This window comes from Drosophila montana, unplaced genomic scaffold, assembly GCF_035044405.1.
Source record: "Drosophila montana isolate Dmon_TW-CO22-7 unplaced genomic scaffold, ASM3504440v1 contig_2178_1, whole genome shotgun sequence".
Lineage (NCBI taxonomy): Eukaryota > Metazoa > Arthropoda > Insecta > Diptera > Drosophilidae > Drosophila > Drosophila montana.
In genome coordinates, this window is record NW_026997075.1 from 3,823,580 (window position 1) to 3,843,092 (window position 19,513).

The 19,513-nt window shown below is 38.9% G+C and overlaps 2 protein-coding genes across 7 annotated transcripts in view; one reads left to right on the forward strand and one right to left on the reverse strand.

Moving 5' to 3' along the window:
• Positions 1-1,803, reverse strand: part of LOC135427606 (probable serine/threonine-protein kinase dyrk2) — a 34,209-nt gene extending 32,406 nt beyond the window's left edge. For 2 of the 4 annotated variants that reach the window (XM_064681174.1, XM_064681171.1), the window contains exons 1-2: positions 1,647-1,803; positions 1,084-1,172 (exon numbers count right to left, since the gene is read on the reverse strand). The gene's annotated coding sequence lies outside the window, so the exon portion shown is untranslated. Of the gene's footprint in view, positions 1-1,083; positions 1,176-1,646 lie in introns of all 4 variants that reach the window. The other 2 variants (XM_064681172.1, XM_064681173.1) reach the window with 2 other exon arrangements.
• A 100-nt stretch (positions 1,804-1,903) lies between these two features.
• Positions 1,904-11,970, forward strand: X11L. Of its 3 annotated transcripts, none has more exons than XM_064681166.1 (10): positions 1,904-2,020; positions 3,417-3,926; positions 3,989-4,519; positions 4,584-4,703; positions 5,498-6,460; positions 6,539-6,851; positions 8,492-8,613; positions 8,878-9,744; positions 10,384-10,524; positions 10,593-11,970. In XM_064681166.1, the coding sequence occupies exons 2-10, from the start codon at positions 3,537-3,539 to the stop codon at positions 10,662-10,664; spliced, it is 3,519 nt and encodes a 1,172-aa protein (XP_064537236.1). In that variant the 5' UTR covers positions 1,904-2,020; positions 3,417-3,536; the 3' UTR covers positions 10,665-11,970. The 3 variants fall into 3 exon arrangements, with proteins under 3 accessions (XP_064537236.1, XP_064537234.1, XP_064537235.1); XM_064681164.1 differs by having other exon boundaries at positions 1,905-2,020; positions 8,474-8,613; XM_064681165.1 differs by having other exon boundaries at positions 1,905-2,020; positions 3,417-3,917; positions 8,474-8,613.
• The last annotated feature ends 7,543 nt before the right edge of the window (positions 11,971-19,513 follow it).

The following is a 19,513-nucleotide window of genomic DNA, read 5'->3' on the forward strand; positions in this document are numbered from 1 at the left end:
TTCATTGTATTGGTTTCTTAATGGGTAAAAGGTTTATTTGGTGCCTATGATATCCTTTAAAGATCAAGCAAGTAATATTTATTGCAGTTTTAGTCTCATTTTAGAAGTCTCTAACCTATTCCTACCTGTTTTCAGAAGCTATTTCTCTGTGAACAGAGTATTGCGCAGTCGGCATATTCTAATCGGAATGTTAATCAATTAATGTTAACGAAGGATTTAGAGTCGTTTCAGAGTATGAGCTTTCGTCTATAAACTCATATTTAAAAGACCCCTGAAAGAAAATACACCCTACTTTGAGGGAATATATGGCCCCGAGGTTTTAGAGGGTGAACATTTAAGTTTTGTCCGAACGACTTTAACTTTATTTGGGAAAACCCTGCATAAAATTCATGTATGTTGAACAGATGATGGAAAATGTAGACCCAAGATCGGAAAATGAGCATAAACACAGTTATATTTCAGCTTCAAGCTTATCTTCAAAGATCTTTGCACTTAACGGAAAAGTCAACAATATTTTCGCCACTGTCAAAAGTTGATCCTAAAATGGTTTTCATGGTTTTCACTTGTCCAATGTATTACAGAGAAATCTACAAATACCTGCCAAAATTCTTAAACACATCTCCAAAGGAAGCTGTGACTTAGCATGTATGCTGTCAGCCTGGTAAATTCTCCGGCTATATGAGATGGGGTTCAAGGGATCAGGCGATGCCTAGTTATATGGATTAATTTTAAAGGCAAAAAGGAGTTGCCAACTTTAAACGGGATAATGCAGCAGCTGCCCAGGCAACAACGTTTGTTGTTGTTCATTGTCGTTGCCAAGTGCGTTTCCAATTACGTTGTTTGCAATTGCCAGCTGCCACAACAACAAGAACTACTTATAACAACAACAGCAAGAACAACAACAGCAACGACAACAACAACAAAAACAACAACGGGTTTTTAGTGCTTTGGTCACGCTCGACTAAGTAGGCGCGCGCATTTAACGGTGTTTTATTATTTTAACGCTTGTTGTTGTTGCTGCCGCTGCCGATGCACTGAGCGCAATAATTTTTTTATAACAATTACGAGCATGTGTGAAATTACCTGCAATTTCAATTGCACAAAGCGACGCGCATAATTGGCAAGTTTTCCAGTTGCTCCTCTTTTCTTTTTTTTTCCTTTTAGTTGGCGTCCTTCTTGGCAACACAAGCACAAGCAAACAAGAAAAAAACAAAACAAAAAATAAATAAATGAGCCTGAAAACTCACACGCACATGTGTTTATGTGTACTTGTGCAAGTGGAAGGGAAACAGGAGCAGGACACGCACCGTTCCTTTGTTGTTTGACTTTTGCACGAGCGTGCTTTATTGATTTTTAGCACAGGTTCACAACCCACACAAGCACACAGGCACACACGCACACACACTCAGGCAAACATGCACAGGCAGGAACACACCCTGCTGCTGCAGCAGCATTGGCATGTGTATCTGTATTCTAGGATTGAGTATCTGAATAGCAACAGCGCAGGCCAATTAAGTTAGACACTGGCTCAATTCAAAAGGCGGCTTACATCCACACAAGTGTTTTTATGGAATTTTTGGGCAGAAGTTAATGAGCAAACAAATTTAGTTTTGACACATTGGCAAAAGCGCTTCAGTTTAACTCACTTTTGTTTATTGCATATTTGTTAAACAACAAACAATTTTACAAATATGCGCGCGCGTCGAATTGCACGTAAAACAACAACAAAAAATAACCACACACACTTTAAACGCGCGCAACGGTCACGATCCGCGGTACGTCCGATTCGTTTGGTAGTGTGTTTTCTTCTGTAACTGACGGCGTTCGTTATCGAACATCGTATGCCTAATCACATAGAATACCGATACATCGCATCGCAACTTCGATAAGTCTGTTCGTAGACATTGACTCTGTACAAATTAATCGGTGTGGCTGTCCACCACTAACGGCTTCTTGGTTTTTTTATCGAGTTGTAAATGCATTTACCAGCACGAAGAAAGTGAATAAAATGAATTAAATGGTAAATTTCCATGTTAAGCATTTAAAATTCATGAGTGTTTCCAGAATACATGTGTGATGGAAATAGTTGTTATGTGCAAAAATCGTGATGAAACACATTTATTGCGTGTCGACGGGCTAAACGCCATCCAAAAATATAGAAAATACGCATTGTTATGCTGCCCGTTGTTGTTGTTGTTGCTGCTGCTGCTTTTGCTGGCGGGCAGGTTAAGTGTTGTTGCTGTGAGCAGTGCGGATAACGTCGTCCACGCAAAACCTTGCCAAATATATTGATTTTTAACAATACTCCATGCCAATACCACGCACACACACACAAATACACACTTTGGTGGAGCAACACACGCGCACGCACGCACTCACACATTTGCATGTACATAGCGCTTTTTTGGTGTCATCTAATTCGCCATTTCTGCGCCCCAGAAGATACATAAGTAGAAGATGGTGACAGATGCTCGCATTGCAATCGCGGGGGGCGCCAGTTTTACCCAAAAACAAAACACCCGGCGGCCTGCTGCGTCCTTTGACTATTTGAGGACGGCTGTACAGTAAATATTTGCTATAGACAACAGTCAGTTTAAGGATATAAGCACACCCAGGTTCGCCACGAGCCCATAACGTATTCTCTTACATATTTGCGATGCGTGTACAACAATACAACAAAGTGCAAGAAAAACAAGAAATGGGTTCCAAAACGAAATGAACCACATCGTGGTCACCTGGCTCAGTATAAAAGCAACGAATGTGTCACCGTTTTTGCTAATGTGTTATTTATAGCGAGCGCACACTGTAGTTACATCGACTCATACATACGCAGACTCTAACGCCTTTGTTTCTGCTGCAGCATCCTGTCGGCTGCACGAACAATTTTTGGAGGCCAAGTTTACGTGCGCAAACCCACAAACAATCACACACACACACACACTGAGCTGCATAAGTACGCTCATACGTGTGTAATTTGATGCGCACAAACAGTGTTGTCAACTGCCGCCTTTAAAAGTAGCTGTATTCAATGCTCATAATAGCTAAAAATAGCTGAATAAGCTTTCTAACCGCAAATTGGCTGCAACTGCTTGTCATTGAGACGCCAAAAATAGCTAAATCAGTAAAATGTCATCATTTTTCTGACTAATGACCTCGGAAAATAGACACATTTAGCCGGAAAATAGCTGAATGGGCAACACTTCTGACAAACATCAAAGTGCAGCCAATTTGTGCATTGATTTTTGTGCACAACTCCAAGCGCCTAACAAAAAGCAATAACAACAACAATTGCATCAGCTGGGCCTCTGCATTTGCAGTGATTCAGAATGTTTATAGTATTAGATCATCAAAACACAGAGAGAGGTGTGCACATATAATTTTATATGCTAATCTCCGACCTGTTTTATATTTTCCAGGCAACTGACTCCAAGCGTAGCATGCCATCAGCAGTTGAGATTACCACTGGCTGCTGAAAGGTAGCCTTAACTCAAGCGCCACAAAGCGCTGTCAACTTCAGTTAACTAGCAGCGTTCGCGATGAACTCGTGCAGCGACAGCAGCAACGAATCCGTGGAGCCAAATGTGAATCATGTGGCTGGCGTTCATACGGAGCTGCACATGAACTTTAGCGCTGCTTACAAGCCAGCTTCACAAGAGCGCTACGTTTGGGAGATGCGCACACGTAGCCCGAACGTGACGCCAGCCAGCACCGTGCTGAACTCACCGGATCTGAATGCTGAGCTTCAGTATGCGCCCATGCATCATTATCCGGCATTTGAGCAGGTGTCCCCGTCTAATCAGATGCCTGGAGGATACCTGGGGACACAGCAGCAACAACAGCAGTCGGCATACTATTATCAGCGGCCGCATCCACATCAGATACGTGTGGGCCGCAGTCCGGGCAGCAGCCAGTTTGAGGTAACGGAGGTAACTCTTGACAGCATTTTAAAGCTTTGCACAACTGTATCCATTTTTGCTTACCCCCATAGGGCATAGCGAGTCCCGGCTCGCCAACGGATGTGGGCAAAGCCGATGGCCAGTGTTTGCGGGACGGTGAGATTGTTGTGTTTGATGACATCGACACCAACTGGATAAACAAATCAGCGCCACTGGCCCCAGAAAGAGGCAGCAACGAGGATGTGCTGAAGGTTACCAAAATGATTGGCCAATTGCCCATAGCCGAATATGAGGGCTCGCCGCGTCGTTTTGGCAATCAGCAAGCGTCCGCCAAGGGCGCTGGCATTCCAAAGCGACCGCCTGGCTTTCCGCAGCGTGTCTCACCTGTCAAGCAGCGCATGGATAATAACGTAAAGGCATCCGTTGGCAATCTGATTGATTTGCTCGATCATGAGGGTACGGCCACAACAACGGCAAACTCTAAGACGCCCACTTTTGACTATCTGTACGAGTTCTCTGAGACTCGCAAAGTGCTCGAGGAGTTCTTCAAAGGGAATCCCGAGGACGACGAGAAGCGGTTTACAGACTATACAACGGAAAGTGGCGACGATGTGGCCAGTTCGGTGAGTTTTTAAAAAAAAATTTTCTTAAGCTGGAAATAAATTTTTATTTTTATTTTGCCCGCAGGACATGCAGCCGCGCGTGTGCGATGTGGATAAACATATCGAGCAGGCTTACATTGGCCAGCGTCTAGCTAGAATACCCAAAGACGAGCTGTACATGGTACATCGCTCGCCCAGGATGCAGGTGAGTCAGTCGTCCACATTTATTAAAATACCAGTCGGTGTCCCTCTATTTATATATATAATATGCTTATATATATTTTAAAATTATGGAAGAAATATGCCCAAGAATATAGAGTATGCTATTGCGCCCACTGAAACATACTATAGATATCTATATTGAGTTGAAAGAATGTGTCATATCTTCCAATTATCATGTGAGTTCAATGACGATGATAGTCTTTGCGATATTCCATCAGTTCATGCGTTTGTCTGACGGTCTGTTCAAGTAGAAAATTTACAGATAACACTCTTCAGAAAGCGCCCTTCTACCCGATTATCAAGTTATCACGTAAGGCTTATGTATTTATTATTCTTTCAATTTATGTCGCTTCCTTACTTCTCCTCCTTCACACTCTCTCTTAATATGACTCACCCTTTCCGTAATGGTCTCTGTGCGATTTTCATAATATCACAGATTCGTATGGTTTATTATGTTCACAAAATGGTTACTTTAAATGTTTCGTTTTAGTAAGCAAAATAAAACTGGGCCTGCTCTCGCGGTCGATGTTTCATCGTTGCCTTTCTGGTGATTTTTACTATCTCAAACAATATCCTTTAACACTTTTTTAAAGTCAACTGAGGTAAATTTCTGTGCTTTTGATACCCGAAACCTCCTTTATGAGAACGCATATGATAGGTAAATACGAATGTGTGTTAGGTTACTTGAGGCCAGAACATAGGGTATCTCGCTGTCGGGCACGCTTAACAATATTGTTGTGGATTTTATTGCTTGTGCTAATGAATTTTCGTTCACAGTCAAACGAGCACAATGCCTACCAGGAGCACAACGACATCGAGCTGTATATCGATTCGAACAGTCGCAGCAGCGGCGACCTGGCCGACACTGAATTGGAGGCGAATCTGCGTCGGCACTCGCGTAACTTTACGCTGTCGCCGGAGACAACAGATTACGACTCGAACTGTGGCGATTTGGATAGCCTATCGAATGATATCAACTGCACCACAACCGACTATGGTAAGCTCTACACCAGTATGCCGGTGCTGGAGGATGGACTCAGCAGTGGCCATGCCTCCGATACGGAAAACAATGTATCCGTCGTCTGCGACAAGCAACAGTCTCAGTCACAGGCACAGCCACAGCAACCTCAAACGCAGCTTCAGTCGCAGCAGCAGCCTCCGCAAATTAATCATGAGCACGAGCACAATGGCAACAGCGACAACGAGCGGTTGCAGAACGAGTACAACGGCACCACAGCCATAGCAACAGTAACAGCTATAGATGCCACGCTGCCGAGTGACATTGTGAACACGCCCTCGCCGCTGCCGGCAACGCCAACGGTCACGCCCTCGCCAGTGCCGTGCGAAGAGCCGGAACCGGAGCCAACAGCCGAGACCGAGCTGAGCGCTGGCAATAATGCTGATAGCGACAGTCCCGCAGAAACACACTACAGCCCAGTTTATGCGGCTGCCATGGCAGTGACAGCCAGCAGCAAGCCAGCTGCAGCAGCTGCAGCACCAGTCGAGATACAAGAGGCAATGAAAGAGATACGCTCGGCATTGCAGCGCGCCAAAACACAGCCGGACAAGCTAAAGTTTTGCGACGAAGTGCTGCCCGTGGATCCAGATTCGCCGGTTTGGGTGCCACGCAAAAGTGCAACAACGACGGCAACGGCTGCCACACGGCACGAAGAGGAGGAAGCCGACACGGATCTGGAAACGGATCGGCTGCTGGGACAGCAGGATTTCTTTGCCGAACAGGTATGCGAACATAAGCCGAACAGGCTTATAAACATTCTCAGTAAAATTCATTGGCCAATTTTATTTCGTAATTTGTAGACAACGGCACTTGCGGGCGCCGCCGACAGCAATGCTAACGGCCTGGTCAATAACAACGGCGGCAGCGCAATCATCAGCGACAACAACAACAGCAATCCCAAGCCGCAAACCTATTCGTCGGCCACCATACGGCAGGGCATTGGCACCTCGTTGACGCCCAACTCACCGGACATTTGCCAGATTGTGGGCAATGCGGATGTATCGATAAGTTCGCCGGAGAAGCTGCAATATACAAAGAGTCCAACGGGCTCCATCAAATCGCTCAAGGAGACGACCATCAGCGATAAGAAAACCCATTCACGGAACAAAGAGGGTACGTAGTGTATGTATGTGCGTGTGTGTATGTCTATATGTATTTGTGTACGTTGTGTGGTTGTGCGTTTTAAAACGCCCCCATCAAAAAAAAAAAAAGAAAAAAAAAAGCGATCAATGATCAATCCATTTCGTTCTGTGTTCTCTTCTCAATCAAATTTTGACTTTCACATATTTCTGCTGCATATTGAAATTTTCATTTATGTGTTTGATGGTGTAATGCCTGCCATGTAAGTGGACGTGCTCTCTCGTTGTCTTCTATCTATCTGTCTCCCTTTCCTAGCCTAAGTTAATGTAGTTTGCCAAGTTATAGAAAATGTATATTATTATCATAAGAGAACTGTTGGGCCTGTCAAAAAGATTTGGCAAGGATAAGGATTACTAAGTCTACTCGCGCCATAGATTGATTTTGTAAATCATAAAAATATATAAAAATTAAAAAACAAGAGATTTGCTACTTTCGACACGCCAAGGATTAAATACGATGTAGACACATGAAACTGAAATTCGTAAATGCTGTGTTTGGTCAGGGTATCTTGATGAACAAACAGGTTTTTACACATAATTGCTATGACAACTATATGATATAGATGCTTGATGGATGTGCTGCCTTCAACAGCAAAACGTACCAAATATTGTTGATAGCTTTAAAACTGAGAGATAAGATTGCTTAGGAAAATAGTCTAAATAAAAATAAAATACATTTTGATAAAAGATCGCCAGTTTCTATAAACAAAATAGAGAAACTCTTATGAAACATAACTTATTTTTGTTTAGTCCGATCGACATATCAGCTAAAACATATAGTTCGTTTATAACTTATTTCTTAGCATTCATTGTCACTCTATTCTTATTAAATGCTTGTCTTTAAATGCGTAAGCCCTTGGGAGATACACGTCCAGTCTTTTAAATGATATATATACATATATATATATATGTTTCTAATCAAGACGACGGGTTGAGTCGATATAGCAATGTACGTGTGTTCTCCCAGTTTGGAAGCTTTCTTCATATCATAGTATATGGAATAGATTCCCTTTTCTGCCTTCAGAGCAAACGTCGCAGCCCGATCTGAGCTTTATGGAGATTTTATTAATAAACATATTACAATTGAGGTCTTTTGGACATGGGATAATCCGCGTAGTTCTGTAAAAGGTACACTTGATCAAGAGTTAAACTCATAGATAGAGTGACAGCAAAATAAACCAAGAAGGTCGCAATGCAGAAAGCTTTAAGTATTAGTCATATGTGACCGAAAAAAGCGAACGGATATTTTATTTAGCTACTTTAGAAACGATTCGCTGTAAGCTCGGTTAGAATTGTATATTATGCATATCTGCAGGAATTATAATCTTTGGCTGGTCTATTATAACTATTCTCTCATATTGGGCTTGTCTTCATGCCAAATCGTTTAAAATCACTGTCTTAATCTTGTGCTATGCAGTTCTCTTTTGTCAACATCAGTTTATGAAATTAAGTTAAGTGCACTTTGTTCAAAATAGCTACGCAAATTAAACTGAACCCGCTTTTATTTATTCGCATGCTCCATATTTTAATCCAGTTCATTTAATTATACTAAACATGCCCAAAACTAAATGATTTTTCTTTGTTAACCTTGCTTAGGTTTCTTGGAACCCAAAGTGCTAATTGAGGGCGTTCTTTTTCGCGCCCGCTATCTCGGTTCTACGCAGCTGGTGTGCGAGGGTCAGCCGACCAAGTCGACGCGCATGATGCAGGCCGAGGAGGCCGTATCTCGCATAAAGGTGTGTACCTCCAGATCAGTGTCAATACATGCAGTTGCACTCCATTTAGAATATGCTCGGTAAATTGTTGCTCTTTGTCTATAATGCGTCTTGCTTTTCTCGCCCATGCCCTTAATAAAACAACAAAAAAAAAAACCCATGCTGCTCACTCCTCGATATATTTAGGCTTTGGTAAGCAACAAACACAAAATAAACACCTAAAACCCACAACTTGCGTGTAGACAGAGGTAAACTTATTGGCTTTTTGTGCTTCTTTGTTGTCAGGCGCCAGAAGGCGAAAGTCAGCCAAGCACCGAGGTGGATCTGTTCATATCAACCGAGAAGATAATGGTGCTAAATACGGACCTCAAGGAAATCATGATGGATCATGCCCTGCGTACCATCTCCTATATAGCCGATATTGGTGATCTGGTGGTGCTAATGGCGCGTCGACGCTTCATACCCAATGGTGGCGGCGTAGTCGTTGATTCGCTGTCCACTCCGAGCCCTGCCGATACCATCGAGGGCGAGCCCTTTAAGGAGAACAACAGCAGCAGCAACAAGGAGAGCGGAGGCTCATCCAACAAACACAATCGCACACCCAAAATGATATGTCATGTATTTGAGAGTGACGAGGCGCAGTTTATAGCACAGTCCATTGGTCAGGCCTTTCAGGTGGCCTACATGGAGTTCTTAAAAGCCAACGGCATTGAGAACGAGAATCTGGCTAAGGAAATGGACTATCAGGAGGTGCTTAACAGCCAGGAGATATTTGGCGATGAGCTCGAGATATTTGCAAAGAAAGAGCTGCAAAAGGAAGTTGTCGTGCCCAAGGCCAAGGGTGAAATTCTTGGTGTTGTTATCGTTGAGAGCGGCTGGGGCTCCATGCTGCCGACGGTGGTTATTGCCAACCTGATGTCTGGCGGCGCAGCCGCACGCTGTGGCCAATTAAACATTGGCGATCAGCTTATAGCCATCAATGGCATGAGCCTTGTCGGCTTGCCGCTATCCACCTGCCAGAACTATATACGCAATGCCAAAAATCAAACTGCCGTCAAGTTTACCGTTGTGCCCTGTCCTCCTGTCGTTGAGGTTAAGATCCTGCGTCCCAAGGCGCTCTTTCAGCTGGGATTCAGCGTACAAAACGGCGTGGTATGTTTAAATAGTTCAATAATAACATAATTTATTTAAGTATAGAAAACGTTTTGTCCCAACTGACTGAGCCGCAGGAGCTACCGAAAAATCCCACCTACAAATGTCGAAAATTGGTGTAAAAGATTGGGTGAAACACTTTCTACAGATATTTTCTCAAACTCATTTGGGACGTGTTTCACACTTATTGGAAAATTGAGCCTTGAGTTGAAAATTGGTGTCAAAGTTATTTTGGGCATATTATCTATATTCGTTCGATCGACTACTAACTGAGCAATCAAAGCTCTACTGAATAACTTAATGACAACGTTTTTGAGTGATTTTAGATAATCCACCCGCATCTGTGGACTTGTGAAAAAGTATTGAAGCAAACTTGTATTTAACATACAATGCAGCTGAAACTGCCCAAAGATATTTATGAAAATTATGATGAGTCATATTTCACACGTTTCGCAAAATACACCCACGCTTTCCTGGGTATCTAAGGGCTACATGGACGACAGTCAACTTTTTTAATAATATGTTTTATTTCATGAAATGTGTAGAAAAGTGATGTCTAAATTTGAAGAAATAGCTTGGCCCAATGTAGCAAAATAAAAAGTCATAAATAATATCATATGTATTCCGCTTGCTTTACAGATTTGCAGCCTGCTGCGTGGCGGCATTGCAGAGCGCGGCGGAGTGCGGGTTGGCCATCGCATCATTGAGATTAACAACCAGAGTGTGGTGGCTGTGCCACACGATACGATTGTCAAGCTGCTATCCTCATCTGTGGGCGAGGTACGCCATTTGCACTCTCATATTATTTCACATAAAGCAGAAGCTAAAAACTTTTAATTCGCTTACAGATTTTGATGAAAACCATGCCCACGTCCATGTTCCGTTTGCTAACCGGCCAGGAGACGCCAATTTATATCTAATTAAAGTGTTACATAAATATGCTCATGCACCTCTCAGCACACACACACACACACTAAGAAAATTCGTATGTCTGTTGTTTATCCAGCCCCAGCATACCTGGATTATATTATACAAATGAAGGACTTTTATTTAGACAAGCAAAATACACTCAAACAAATGGAACTTTATGAAATTACGAAAAAGGAAAAAGGAACTACTCATATATATATCTAATTGAACTAAGCACTCACAGAATAGAGCGTACTTACTTCAGCTTTGCTTTATTTACTTTTGTTCAATTGTTTATTTTCTCTATGTACATGAAAAAGACTGAATTTTATGTTCTGCGTACATGTGTGTGTGCGTGGGTGAAAGTGGGTGCGAGTGTGCAGCAGACTTTTGGTGAAAATTGTCAAATACAAAATCAAATACTGGAATTTTAAGTGTATTTAATTTTGCAATTTTTGAACATTTACATCTAGAGCGAGATGCAGCAAGAGAAAGATAGAGACAGAGAGAGAAAGAGAGCCATGGTATGTGTGGAGTGTGAGTGAGAGTGAGTGAGAGTAGCTGATATAGGGATATGGAGGCAATACTCTAAAAGAATTTAATTTCAGTTGCCAACGCGTTAGACAGACAGCAATAATTTATGATATATGAGTATATTATTTAAAATTAATTTTATTAACTACATTTATAATTTGCAGTTATGCCAAAAATCAAATATTCGTTTTACGATTAAGATGCGATGAGATTTCGTTGAATTGTTTCTTAATTTTTTTTGATAAATTTATATATATGTATGTATAGTTAAAATTGTAAACGCATTATTGTACTGTATTTAAATGAATGTCAAATACTTATTATAGTTTAAGTGATGTCTGTTAAAAGTAAACAGTAAACAAAACGAAATGCATTTAAGTAAACGTCGTCAAAATAATGTGTATACTTATACAATAAATGTGCAATGCGAAAGTTGCAATGTTTTTCGATTTATGCCATTTAATGAACAAGCAACTACAATACAAAATTTTTTAAAAAATTAAAAGCAAAGAGTATAATGAAGAACAATAAAATGTGCATTGAATAATTTCTGTTAAGCTAAACAAATAGATAACAAAACATAACATACATATATTAAAGAGAGCTTATTTTTGCTATAATTGACAAAACAGCACCAGATGGGAGAGTTAAACGCAACGTATTTAAGTATTATAACAAATGAAGCCGGCATACAATTATGTATGCACATAATTATTAATTAATACAAATCGAAGGACAAATGAGAATATTTCAAATATTGCTAATAGTGCAGGTAATCACAAGTTCATATGTATACAAGTATATATGTATAAATTTATAACTTTGTGGTTCGCAATGGCATTATTTTTGCAAACACACACAGCCAGCGGCGAGCAAGCAAGTTAAATATTAAATTTATAGATACAATTAACAAATAGCTCATGTATACAAGACACGTTATTGTAAAACTCTATTGCTATACGCCTAAACTAATTAACTATCACAGTGTATACTATCTCTAATACTATTTATTTATTTACACCAGATCAAAAAACAAACCCCACAATTTGTGTCCATCAACATAAATATTTCGAAATCGGTCTGAATGCCATTCAGGTGAAGCGCAGCTTATTTTGCCATTTAAAAGAAAATAAACACAATATAATGCAAAAAAGGAATAACAAATTTAAATTGTAACTCGGCAAAAAGTGACATTAAATTAAATACATAAAAATACATTACATATTTATTAATTAAATGCAAATGAAGTGTAGTTTTTTGGTGGTTTGGTGGTAAAAAAAAGAAACAATTTTATAAGATTTAACAACAAGAAGTGATGCGAAAAGAAGCTTGAATTGAGAATTATTTATTTCTGTATCTGAAGACTAACTTTACCTTCTTTTTTGTTAGTTTAGTATATTGTTTTTCTCTTTAATTGAGCTCTGACATAGAAGAAAAGAAGACATTAGTTTTGTTTTCCTAAAATTTAATTCAATTCTGTGCACAGAAAGAATTGCAGTGTAAAGTTAAATACCTGAACTTGTCAGTTGTTTATGAGAAAGTTAAGTTGACTCTTCTGGCACACACAGACCAAATCTTATTTGGGGCCAATTCCATTTGCTGCTATCCACGTTGGAATTGAATAAAAAAAAGTACGCCGTAGAGTTATTCAGTTAACATTTCATGTACATGGAGCATGCAAATTCTCATGTTTACGATTCTGTGTAACTTATTCCAGACGCAAGGCTGTCAATGCAGAATAGATAACCACGTTCTGCATCAGCAGCTGGCCTTAAGTTGATTACCGGCAATAGACTCGCATGAGGCTGGTGCAAATTTTTGTCGGAAACTTGCAACTCTATTCAACACTCCGATACCTATTAAAACAAGTAAGGAGTGCTCTAGTCGGGAGTGCCCGAATGGGAGATACCTTACCTAAACTTAGCGTCCAGCTGCCGTAACGAAGATTCGAGTCTACTCAAAAGTACAAGCTGCTTTTTTTATGCAGCGGTTGCGCTTTTTCTTAATTTTGCCCAACACTATGTATGGGAAATGCATTATTAAATAACTTCGATGTTTATCGAATGAGTTAAGGGCGGTATCTAAAAAGTAAAATATTCTTCGAATTTTCCTAAAATAACCATGTCTCAAAATCGGTAATTATCGATGTTCTGAATATGGAAAGAGAAAGCGCAAAATGTATAAAATAATATAAGGAACCAGCAAATGGGAATGTGCTGTGAAGGTTCTTGTATATCTCACAATCTCAATTAATATGTTTCGGCAGGGTAATTAATCAATCCTCAAAGCTTAACAACAGAGTCGACCAGAGTATAGGGCATCTCCTAGCTGAGCAGTCTCATTTATCGCAACTTTACTTGTTTTTTTGCGCTTTCAATTTTGTAGCTGGGCGAAAATTGTAAAACTTGTTCTGGGTTGCATGCAGCTACATACGTGTCGGACAACATGGACTTAAAAATTGCAAACATTTTTTATGCCCCAACACAAAAAAAAATAAAAATAAATAAAAACAAACACGTGTGTGTGTGCGGAGGTAAACGCAAGCGTGCGAATGTCGAAGTAAATGTCTGGCCAAGGCGAAATCGCAGTAGCGTTTTTTTTATAGTCTCCAACTTGGCACATGCCGCTTCTCTTTGCCGATGTTGTAAGTTTTGATTTACGATGGCCGAAAAGTTAAAAATTGTTTTCTTGTAATTCTGTAGCTTTTCAGATATCAAGTTGCTCTCAACATAAGTCCTGGCCACGCCTGTGGCCAGCCTTAACATCCAAATAAATTAGTAAAAATATATTATTAACACTTTTTGAATGAGAACTTCTATATCGACCTTCTATGCGATATTCATGATTTTTATATAACGTTTAGTAACATATTTTCATAGTAAGATATCTATCTATCGCCTTTCTATGCGATTTTAATAGCGTTTTCTTTAAGGTTCTTCAAATTTTTTGCAAAAACTTAAGACACCTTCAAGAGGGTCTTAAATTAAGACAGATATCATGATATAGATACCTATACTTGCAGAGGTGGGATTAATTGTAAAACATAAAGCATACATTTAAGTACATGTACGAATATTGTGCATATTTGCCGTATTTTTTATGCATATGGTATTCACAATTCATATTTGCGGCATTTTTGAGGCTCGCCGCTGGCTTTATATGGCTATTATCGTTGCTGTTGCTTTTGGGATTATAAAGTGACAACAGCAACAACATTGCCCCATCAGTTCTTATATTTCACTATGGGGCAAATCGACAGATCTCTGGCAAAAATGCTAAACAAACTCTGAATTTGCAATGGCAAATGATAGATTTTGCCAGTTTTATACAATCGGATATAATTTTTGTTTTCTTTCTTTTTATTTTATAATTTACACCAGTGTTAGTTTTGAATATCTGGACATCTGTATGTAAATACTATGTAATTGTATATCAAAATTTTTCTTTGTTATACAAATTGGTTTCTCAGAGGTTTCTTAAATGTGATTTAAAGCTAAAGCTTTTTGATCTGTAGTTACACACTCTTTGGTTAAATTAGTCACAATATAAAATGATTTTTTTTTTTTGACAAACTTCAAAACTTCATTTGAGTCACGATTTTTCTAATATGTGAGGAGACTTGTCAAGCTCATAATTGCCGATAGATATTTTGAACCAACAGAAAAGCCTTTCACACAAAAGCTTATTTTACACAATAAAGTATTTCGATGCTTATAAGAGTTTGCACATGTATAAAAAGCATTGTGAATGTAAGCGTTTTAAAACAAGCACCTAATTTTCGACCGTTTCTAACACAGCTATGTGAGATACAAAGTGTTCCGATCCGACCTATCGAAAATGTCATAACCATAGCTTCAAAATTAAGAGCTATATCGACTCGGCTGTTAATACTATATATACTTCATTACGTTTAATTTGGGTTAGACATTTCATGATAAAATTATAATACCCACCAAAAATATAAATGACAGATTTCAATATGTCCAATGCATTGATATGTTTTGAAGATTTCTTTAAATTATTTATAAAAAAAAAACTATATGCGCCAAAATGTGTTCATATATCCCATGGTACAGCGGCTGCCTTTAGCCTTTTTATTGCATACTTTTCAGCGCCGCCATTTCACACGCACACACACGCCTACAGACACACACATACAGTCATAGAGACATACATATGGCGCTTTTAGCATTACATTTGGTTTGCAAGTAGTTTTCGTTCTGTTGCTCTTTTGCTTTTGGCTGTTACCACAAAATGTAATTTAATACAGGCTCTCATTGTTTGTCTCTTTTGCTCTATCTCTTGTTGTTGTTGTTGTTGTTGTTGTTGTTGTTGATATTGTTGCTGTCGTTGCTGTTTTTCATGGCGTATAACGGGCACTTGTCGCATTTTTGTTGGTTTTTGTTAATTTTTCGGGGTTTTGAAATGTTTATGGCACATTCGAGTGCCTGAAAAATGAGAACAATTTTTATTTTTTGACTAAATCATTCGAAAGCGGCTGCCAAATCCAGGCGCAGGCCCATTAAAATCAGCTATTATGTATTTAAAAACCTCTCCAGGCTTGTCAACTGCATATTTCGAAAGTGTCATCAAGCTTTTGACCAAATCCCCATTCAAGCAGCCAAGTGACAAACTCAAATGCAAACGGTGTATTGCATATCAATTAGAGAATTTTTGTTATGTTTTTTTCGAAACTTAGTTCAATTGCCAAGATCTGTTAGAACTCCTTAAAAAAAGTAGGTCGATAACTATATCACATGCTGATAATAATATTATTATTTAAAGCTTAATATTTTGCACCTATAATCGAATTAGAAAAACTATAATATAATTGTAATAACTATAATCTTGTTATGATAACTTTAATCTAATTTATAATATTAACTATACATTTTCTTTAATGAAAATCTTTTTCTTTATTTTACTGCAATTTTTTTTTAAATCTAGGCTACAAATTTGTTGTTTCAAAGTCCAATAAATATTGGTTTGAATATAAGGAAACCGTCTTAATGATTTATGCTGTTAATAATTTCTTTCTATACTATTTATATATCGCATACTACCTGAAATCGTTTATAAATTGCTTGACCTAAATAATTCATTTATTAAGTCGCTTTTGCATCTGTTTGACATATCATGTCATGTTCTCATGTCCCTTAATTTTGTGCTTTGTCTTTCTTTCACATTTCGGCCTGGCCTGCTCTTGGGCATCCTTTAGTTTTCGCAAAGCCCTTTCCTTTTCCACCCTGTCGTCCTTGCTCCAGTGGAGCTTTTAACTCAGCGAAATTATCATAAAAAGTTGCTCCAACGCAACACCCTAAATATCATTCACTTTGTAAAATGCAACTTTGATCTTATGCACATTGCAGGTGAGTTTCGAATTTCAACAAACGCTCGAATATCGAAATATTTAACGGGGCGAAATGCTTAAACAATTTTGTTTATAGATAAACAGAAATTCAGTTAAACATGGCTAAATCGACTCGTCCATTGATACTGATCCTGAAAATATAATATATTTATGTACTTAACTTGGTGCTAAGTCGTGGTAAGGTTTACATATTTCGATTTATATATTTACATAGTTATATAAAAATATGAATTCCACCCACAATTATTTAAAAAAGAGCAGACTGTAAGGCTGACTTAAGTTCATGAAAATCACATAGAAGGGTCATAGTTACAAATTTTTTATTTGAAATTGTGAAACACATTTCAAATAAAATTTCATTACGATGTATGGGCTGCATTTGGGCTCGATCGGCTGGTAGTAAAAATCTATCAAGTTTCATGCAAACGTTTTTCACGAATTTTCCACATTTAACGGTGGAATTGACGTAAAATCCGTACAAGCACTTACACATCGCGTATAAATAACATTAGCTTCTTAACTTCTATGGCTTGGGCTTTATATTGATCATCAATCAGTTAGTCAGTCAGTCAATCAGGTCCGTTTCTTATATGCATGTGGTTGGTGTCAGAGATGTCTCCGTCAAAAATAAAAGGCTCTCTGTTAATATATAAAACAACTTGGTATCTTTACGCACAACACGCACAAGAAAACGCGGAAATAACATTGAAAGTTATGCGGTTAAGCAGCTGTCAAGTTTCGTGCCCAACGGGGCATGATTTCGGTTAAGGTTATGGGGCACAAATTTTAGTTTTTCACCACGCACACACAAACACCCAAACAGTTGAATGAAACTGCGAGTTCTTATTAAATTCCAACAGTCTCTGCTTTGTGTCCTTCTGTTTTGCGCTGTCTGTGGCGTTTTAAAAGTAGACATCCGGTTAACTGCAGCCCGCATTCCCATTTCCGCTTCCGCTTATTGCTGCTAGTTACGAATAATTCTATTCGAGTCAAATGCAGTCCAAATGGGTATATGAATTATCAATGAAATGCGTTGTTATAAAACTGAAACTATTGAAATATTTGCTTCTTTTTTTGACTATGCCGCTGCAGGCCTTGATAGTATATTGAGTAGTATATCTCTCCATTTATTGTATAGCTTCTATTCTTTATTCGCACGTTTCAATCTAAAAGCTGCTTCACTAAATGAGCTACAAAATCCATATTATATTCATGGCCTAAGCGTAAGCTTCACAGTGGACAAGCTCCGGCGAAAAGAATAAATTAATAATTAAGGGATCGATATGGAACATGAAATGATATATCGTACACATGGAACTATAGAACTAAAGTTCACATATATCAAATTCGAGCATTTTTGGCAAAAGCTGTCGCACTTGCGATAACACATCTGGTATTTTATACTCTTTATTTAGCATTTAGAAGGGTTTATATATTTATGAAGGTAGTATAGTAATTATTATTATAATAATCGTAAGTGCGTTTTAAGACTGTTTTTTAAAGGGCATTGCATAGAGAATAACCCACGAAAGCACCGATTTATGTTACGGCCAATCGAAGGGTATCTTATAGTCGGTGCAATAATATTTTTTCCCTTTATTTATATTTTTTTTCTTGGTACTTGTCCCTGTTTGGGCGCTGCTCCTTAGTGTTGGGAGCTGCAGTTATGAGGCGCTATATTGTCGTTATAAGTGCGGCGAACCCATAATACTCCCTCCCCCCTCGGGCACCGATGGGGCCCACATATGGCAACCAGCATTCGAAGTTTATTATTTTAAGTGAAATATTTTCGGTGCGGTTAACACAACGCACACAAAATGGCAACCGAAATGGCGTCTAGAATACAAATACACATATGCATATATCATACATACATGCATACATACATGGAATGTATGTGTTATATATATTCACATATATATGGCCGCAAAGTGTGCATAAATAAAGCGCAGTAATATTTAGATTACTAATATAACAGTACTGCATATACTTTATTTATGGCCGATGCTGTCGCGTTAACTGTGAATATTTGATGTGCGACCGTACGGCTCTATGTTTGTGTGTGTGTGTGCGTGTGTGCGCACATATATCTAGAAGTGTGCAGTTGCCCGTGGCCGAGGTGGGTCAGTCATCCACATAAATTGTCATACATAGCTCGACGAACATCTGTGACGACAAGAGCATGCGAATAGTGCACGTGGCTCCTTCATTGCTTATCCAGTCGATTTATGACCATCTCGGTGCGCACAATACTGTAAGAATAATTTAGGTTAGTTCGGCATGGCTGCCAATTGTCCCACCTGGTTAGAGATGCTTGGCTCGCCTCATTGAATTGTGTTGGAAGCAGTTAAAAGCTCTTTTCTCATTTTGAAAATGAACGCAATGACAGTTCTTAACAAATACAACAAATACAAAATACGAAAGAACAGCTGTCGGTGCACACAAGTGCAAGGATAATTGTGCAACTCGTAATTGCTGAGTTTGAACAAATCATCTGAAGCAAACATGACACTTTTTCATACAAAAACTATTTCGATAAGATTTTGCTCTTATGAAAGTGCATGGTGGAACTCATATAAGTTGGCCTAAGATGTCTCTAACAACAAAAAAGTTGTTCATTCAAGACTTGCTTGATTGTTCGCATCGCAGCTATATGGTATAGCACCCTGATATTGACAAGAGTTTGCATATATATTAGGAGCATAGTGAAACTTTAAAATGCCGAACTTGGTTCAGATATCTTAATAAACCAGTAAGTTTTACATACCTACTTTTCGACCGATCGTTCCTATGGCAGCTACATGATATCGTCGTCCGATGTTGATACGATTTTCCATACATATGAGGAGCATTGTTAAACTAATAAATGCCGAGTTTGGTTTAGTTAAATTAAACAAAAATAAGTTTTTCATACAACAACTTTATCCTGCACCGATCATTCCTATAACAGCTATA

Bases quoted from the DNA above. Each gene is read 5' to 3' on its own strand.
- X11L (XM_064681164.1), top strand. From the start codon at position 3,537: ATGAACTCGTGCAGCGACAGCAGCAACGAATCCGTGGAGCCAAATGTG. The intron at 6,461-6,538 runs GTATGCGAACAT...CGTAATTTGTAG, and splicing joins AGGATTTCTTTGCCGAACAG to ACAACGGCACTTGCGGGCGC. The intron at 9,745-10,383 runs GTATGTTTAAAT...CTTGCTTTACAG, and splicing joins TCAGCGTACAAAACGGCGTG to ATTTGCAGCCTGCTGCGTGG.